The 6,868-nt window shown below is 42.7% G+C and overlaps 1 protein-coding gene across 1 annotated transcript in view; it reads right to left on the bottom strand.

Moving 5' to 3' along the window:
- Positions 1–2,981: 2,981 nt before the first annotated feature.
- The window catches only part of LOC126988419 (uncharacterized), a 5,467-nt gene continuing 1,580 nt past the window's right edge, over positions 2,982–6,868 (bottom strand). The window contains exons 3-7 of the mRNA XM_050846477.1: positions 6,184–6,591; positions 5,857–5,985; positions 4,789–5,004; positions 3,838–4,033; positions 2,982–3,534 (exon numbers count right to left, since the gene is read on the bottom strand). Coding sequence (XP_050702434.1) covers positions 3,429–3,534; positions 3,838–4,033; positions 4,789–5,004; positions 5,857–5,985; positions 6,184–6,591 — 1,055 coding nt within the window. The 3' untranslated portion in view covers positions 2,982–3,428. The remainder of the gene's footprint in view (positions 3,535–3,837; positions 4,034–4,788; positions 5,005–5,856; positions 5,986–6,183; positions 6,592–6,868) is intronic.

Genomic DNA, 6,868 nt, shown 5'->3' with positions numbered 1-6,868 from the left:
AAACGTTGCATTTCAACTCTAGTTAATATTAAGTTCAAGAAAGTGACGGTCGAGCCTGTTTTTAAAGGAGTCAATCGTGTTACACTGGACCACTGAAGATGGGAGCTTACTCCATTCTCGCACTACAACGATGGTGAAGAAAAATTTGGTGTAGTCTGAATTTACTTGTCTACATATGAGTTTTATGCCATTGTTCCTCGTTCGCAAAGTGTCATCGATCATAAACAATTTTGTTCTGTCTACATTCGTGAAACCATTAAGTATTTTAAAACATTCGATCAGTTTTCCTCGGAGGCGACGTTTCAAGAGAGAACATGTTAAGGGTGGAAAGCCTTTCTTCGTAGGATTTGTTGCGCAAGGAAGGGATCATTTTTGTTGCCCGACGCTGAACACCTTCTAATTTAGCAATGTCCTTTGCATGGTGGGGAGACCAAAACTGTACCGCATATTCCAAGTGGGGTCTGACTAAACTATTGTAGAGCGGAAGTATTACATATTTATTCTTGAATAAAAAAGTTTCTTTTAATGAAGCCCAACATTCTGTTCGCTTTATTTGCTGCATCGATGCATTGCTGTGAGAATTTGAGGTTTGACGCGATTTTGACCCCCAGGTACTTAACGTTACATTGAACGCTTTTGAGTTTAACGCCGCGCATTTCGTAATCGAACTTCTCATTTCTTGTTCTAACTTGAAGGATCTGGCACTTGTCTACGTTAAAGGGCATCTCCCACCTATCCGACCAAGCTGAAATTTTGTGCAAATCCTCTTGGAGGCTTAGCCTGTCTTCGTCAGTGAGAACCGAGTTACCAATCTTTGTGTCGTCTGCAAATTTACTAATGCGATTATTGAGCCCAACATCCACGTCGTTGATGTAAATAATGGAGAGCACTGGCCCAAGAACCGAGCCCTGAGGGACGCCACTAGTGACCGGCGCCCACTCTGAGTTAAATCCGTCAATCACCACTCTTTGTTGTCTGTTGCTCAACCAATTCGCGATCCATTGGTTTACTTGACTATTTGCTTTAATTTGTAAAGTAATTTATGATGTGGGACTTTATCAAACGCTTTCTGGAAATCAAGATAGACTATGTCTAATGATTTGGTTACGTCATAAACTGAGAAGAGGTCGTTATAAAAGGTCAATAGGTTTGATAGGCAGGATCTTTTGTTACGGAAGCCATGTTGTGAATCCCCAATTAATGAGTGGCTTTCAGGGTAACTCACAATTTTGTCTCTAATTATGCTCTCAAGTAGCTTACCTACAACTGAAGTTAGACTAATGGGCCTGTAATTACTTGGTAATTTTTTGTCTCCTTTCTTAAAAAATGGTGTCACGTTAGCCTTTTTCCAATCCGAAGGGACGATGCCTTGTCGCAAGGACATATTGAATACGGTTGTGAGGGAGGAGAGTATTTCGCTCTTTGTCTCTTTAAGTTGTATAGGATATACTTTGTCAGGTCCAGGACTTTTATTTGTTTTAAGTGATTGGAGAGACTTAAGGACTTCATCGGTTGTTATTTCAAAGTTAGGCAATGCATGCTCGAGATTTACATTAGTACTGGTGTTGGTGGTAGTGGTGGGAAGACTGTTAGTATTAAACACCGAGGAAAAGTAATTGTTTAAGAGGTTTTGCAATGTGTTGGCTGTCAGTCACTAGTGCACCGTCGCTGTTTGTTAAAGGTCCAATACCACTTCTGATCGCCTTTCTGTTGGTTATGTAACTGAAGAAAGATTTCGGATTATTTTTACAGTTGGCCGCAACATTTTCTTCATATCTACGCTTTGCCTGACATACTAATCCTTTTACTCGTCGCCTGGCATCATAATTAAGTCTAATGTTTTCGGGCGTGCTTTGTTCTTTCTTTAGCCTGTAAAACAATTTTCTCTCCTTGACTGAGTGTTTAATTTCACTATTAAACAAAGGTGGGCTTTTATTAGTGTTACTTCGTGTGGTAGTGGTGTTCCAGCAAAGGGTTTACGATACGGTTCGAATATGTTCGAATAGGAGTCGGAAGTAACGACGTCACTGTACTGATCTTAGGGATCAGATTCCTCGGGTCTCACGCAGTAAACACACCTACCTACCCGTTGCCTCTCTATCCTGCCCGGCTGCTCTACCACACTTCGCTTCTCACACAAATGGACGAATGTGTTCTGCTGAGTGAGTAAATGATTTTTAAAGCTTAGCCAGGCTTCCTCTACATTGTATTTCTATTAGTTTTTATCGGATTTCTACGAAGTTAGCTCTTTTGAAATTAGGCACCAGAGAGAGAGAGAGAGAGAGAGATTTGCATAGATATTCAGACCACACAGAAACTATGATCGACTAGGTGGTCTGTCCTCATATCTAAGTGATTTTATGTTAATCAGATGGCACCAAAACTTTGAGTTCCTACATTAGTAAATGTTAAGTTGAAGGAAGTGTCGGCCGAGCTTGTTTTTAAAAGAGTCAGTCGTGTTGCATTGGACCTCTGAAGGCGGGAGCTTATTCCATTCTCGTGCCACAACGTTGGTGAAGAAAAATTTGGTGAACTGAATTTATTTGTTTGCACTTAAGTTTTGTGCCATTTTTCTTCGTTCGGAACGTGTCGTCGATTAGAAACAATTTTGGCTTATCCACATTCGTCAAACCATTAAGTAAGTTTAAGCATTCGATCAGTTTTCCTCGGAGGCGACGTTTCTCACGAGGGAACATGTTAATAAGGGTGGAAAGCCTTTCTTCGTAGGATTTGTTGCGCAAGGAAGGGATCATTTTTGTTGCCCGACGCTCAACACCTAATTTAGCAATGTCCTTAGCATGGTGGGCAGGAGAGAGAGAGAGAGAGAGAGAGAGAGAGAGAGAGAGAGAGAGAGAGAGAATGATAGATTTTATAAATAGCTTTTTTTATTCATATTCGTATAAAATTACAAGAACATTTACTTTCGGTACTTAATAATAATAATAATAATGACAATAATAATTGTATTGTACCACATGTCGGTATATACACACACACACACACACACACACACACACACACACACACACACACACACACACTTGGAATAAACTAGTAGGAGTCTCTCTCTCTCTCTCTCTCTCTCTCTCTCTCTCTCTCTCTCTCTCTCTCTCTCTTAGGCACAAATTCAGGTACTACACACAATAATTCGATCACTTTTATATCACCAGGTAGTAGTAGTAGTAGTAGTAGTAGTAGTGGTGAGAATGGGTGTGGCAGTAGTAGTAGTAGTAGTAGTAGTAGTAGTGGTGAGAATGGGTGTGACAGTAGTAGTAGTAGTAGTAGTAGTAGTGGGAATGGGTGTGGCAGTAGTAGTAGTAGTAGTAGTGGGAATGGGCGTGGCAGTAGTAGTAGTCGTAGTAGTGGGAATGGGTGTGGCAGTAGTCGTTATGGTGTGATGAATAGCGGATTTCAGAAGCAGGAGCAGGTCAACCTCTCCTTAAGGCGCTGATAAACTCCTGCATCTTCTGACCACACCTGTACACTAATTGCCTCTCCTGGACAGGTATGAGGGCACCGGTCTTGTAGTGGTACCTGGGGGGAGGGGGGGGGGGAGTGTGTTAATATCATCGTCAACATCAGTATTGTTGTTTTTCTTATTTTTTGTCTGTTTATCTATCTGTTTATGTATCTTTTTCTCCTCTTTCTTTCCAGCCCTCCTCCTCCTCTTCATCCTTTTAACTCTTGATATATTTCTCTCTCTCTCTCTCTCTCTCTCTCTCTCTCTCTCTCTCTCTCTCTCTCTCTCTCTCTCTCTCTCTCTCTCTCTCTCTCTCTCTCTCTCTCTCTCTCTCTCTCTCTCTCTCTCTTTCGCTCCCTCCCTCTCCTCCCCCTCACCTCAGACCGCGGGCAAAATTGTCATAGGTCAGCTGTTCCTTCTTCGTTGACCTTTGACCCCACATGATCGCTATTTGCTGGGGTCGGTTGAACTTGAACGTGTATTTCCCCTCGTCCACCCACTGCACTAGGCTGGGATTCGAACTGGAGTCAACGAGGAGGCGTGCAATGAACTCCCAATTTTTAGGTCCGCGGCCTGTTGGGAGGGAGAGGGAGAGAGAGATTAGGGTAAGTACGATGGGATAGGTCACGGTAGGTTTGGTTCGGGAAGGTTAAGGTAGGTTAGGGTAGGTTTGGTTCGGGAAGGTTAAGGTAGGTTAGGGTAGGTTTGGTTCGGGGAGGTTAGGGTAGGTAGGTTAGAGAAAGTGAGGTTCGGTTTGGTTAGGGTAGGTTAGGGTAGGTTATGTTTGGTTAGGGTAAGTTAGGAAAGGTTAGGGTTTGGTTAGGGTAAGTTAGGGAAGGATAGGGTAGGTTAGGGTAGGAAAGTTTTGGTTTGGGAAAGTAAGGTTCGGTTTGGGTTTGGTTAGGGTAGGTTAGGGTGCGTTAGGTTTGGTAAGGTTTGATTGGGTAAGTTAGGGAAGGTTAGGGTTTGGTTAGGGTAGGTTAAGGAAGGCAAGGTTTGGTTTGGTAGGGCAAGTTAGGGTAAGTTAGGGTAGGTTAGGGTAAGCAATGTTTGGTTAGGGAAGGATAAGGCTTGGTTAGGGTGGGTTAGGGAAGGTTAGGTTTGGTTAGGGTAGGTTAAGGAAGGCAAGGTTTGGTTTGGTAGGGCAAGTTAGGGTAAGTTAGGGTAGGTTAGGGTAGATGAAAGAAAACAAAGATAAACACGAGCAATATAAGAAAAGCGAAACGAAAAACAACAACAATATCAAGAGCCATTTCAAAAGTTGTGATGGCAGCCGTATACGTTCAAGAATATGGACCAAAATATCATCAATAGAAACAACAACTCACTTCTCCTCCGCGACGATGTGTTCATGTGTGCCAGAGGATCACCGCCACCATACACACCTCCATCTCCACCATTGTTGTAACCTCTGCTGCTCCGTTCAGAGGAGGTGTACTGGGGGCTGTTCCTTTGACGTGTGGAAGGAACGGTCTGGCAGGTGGTGCGCGCTCGGGTTCTGGTGGAGGGGCTTACATTGTCGAATTTGTCCCACGATTGGTCAGCTGTAAAGAATAAGGATGATAATGATGATACTATTACTACTACTACTACTATTACCACAACTACTACTACTACAACTACTACTACTACTACTACTACTACTACTACTACTACTACTACTACTACTACTACTATAAATACTACTACTGCTAATGTTACTAATATATATTGACAGAAAAAAAAGTAATAATAGTAATAGCAATGATACGAGAGAGAGAGAGAGAGAGAGAGAGAGAGAGAGAGAGAGAGAGAGAGAGAGAGAGAGAGAGAGAGAGAGAGAGAGAGAGAATAATAATAGACATAATTTTAAAGCTATTTCACTTAAAGGGTAAATATATATATATATATATATATATATATATATATATATATATATATATATAGAGAGAGAGAGAGAGAGAGAGAGAGAGAGAGAGAGAGAGAGAGAGAGAGAGAGAGAGAGAGAGAGAGAGAGAGAGAGAGAGAGAGAGAGAGAGAGAGACACAGAGAGAGAGAGAGAGAGAGAGAGAGAGAGAGAGAGAGAGAGAGAGAGAGAGAGAGAGAGAGAGAGAGAGAGAGAGAGAGAGAGAGAGAGAGACAGAGAGAGAATAATAGACATAATTTTAAAGCTATTTCACTTAAAGGGTAAAAATAAAGAGACAGAGAGAGAGAGAGAGAGAGAGAGAGAGAGAGAGAGAGAGAGAGAGAGAGAGAGAGAGAGAGAGAGAGAGAGAGAATAATAGACATAATTTTAAAGCTATTTCACTTAAAGGGTAAAACAGAGAGAGAGAGAGAGAGAGAGAGAGAGAGAGAGAGAGAGAGAGAGAGAGAGAGAGAGAGAGAGAGAATTAAATAAAAAAATAAAAAAAACTTACCGGTAGGGCTGTAGAGACTCGAATTCCTCTCTTCGTCGTCATAGTAGGGGGAGGGGGTGGAGTATTGGGGGGAGGAGGAGGGGGAGGGGGAGAAGGAGAAGTTTGAGCAATCTCCATTCGGCCAGTATCCTGTGTGGGGGAGAAAAAAACAGATTATCTCTCTCTCTCTCTCTCTCTCTCTCTCTCTCTCTCTCTGTTAATCAGTTATTGTATATGGAATGCATCTGTTCACTCTCTATTTGTCTCTCAATCTATCTGCCTATTTATCAATTTAACTTTTTATCTATTATTTTTCTCTATCTCTATCGTTCTATCTATTACTCTCACCTTCTGTTGTGGGGTAACTCGCATCAGTTGAGTAGACTGATGAAGAGGAGGAGGGAGAGTAAGGATAAGGAGGAGGATTAGGAGATGCAAAGGAGGACGCAAGATGGGAAGTTTGACACATTTCTCCTCCTACTGCACCTCCTCCTCCTCCTCGCAGCCACTCCTCCTCCACCTCCTCCTTCACTTCGGGTAAAGAGTTAAGACCATGTAGCTCCGTCAGGCTGTGGAAATCGTCGCTGCCTTGCGCTCCATTCCCGCTAAGGTTGTCCTGGACTGCTGGCAATTGTTCGATGTCCTTCCACCAGTGTTGGTCAAACTCTCCAAAGGTGTCCAAGTCTGGGATATCCAGGTCGTAGATTTCTTGTACGGCGTTGGTGCATGCTGCTGCCGTGGTGCTTGGGGACGTCTCTGTAGGAGGAGGTTTGGTAAGGTTTAGGTTAGGTTTGGTGAGGTTTGGTTTAGGTTTGGTGAGGTTTGGTTTAGGTTTGGTGAGGTTTGGTTTAGGCTTGGTAAGGTTTGGTTTAGGGTTGGTAAGGCTTGGTTTAGGTTTGGGTTAAGTTTGGTTTAGGTTTGGTAAGGTTTGGTTTAGGGTTGGTAAGGTTTGGGTGAGGTTTGGTTTAGGTTTGGTGAGGTTTGGTTTAGAGTTGGTAAGGCTTGGTTTAGGTTTGGTTAAAGTTTGGTTTAG

The sequence above is a fragment of the Eriocheir sinensis genome, chromosome 69 (assembly GCF_024679095.1).
Source record: "Eriocheir sinensis breed Jianghai 21 chromosome 69, ASM2467909v1, whole genome shotgun sequence".
Classification (NCBI taxonomy): domain Eukaryota; kingdom Metazoa; phylum Arthropoda; class Malacostraca; order Decapoda; family Varunidae; genus Eriocheir; species Eriocheir sinensis.
This window is presented reverse-complemented; position numbering and strand designations above follow the sequence as displayed.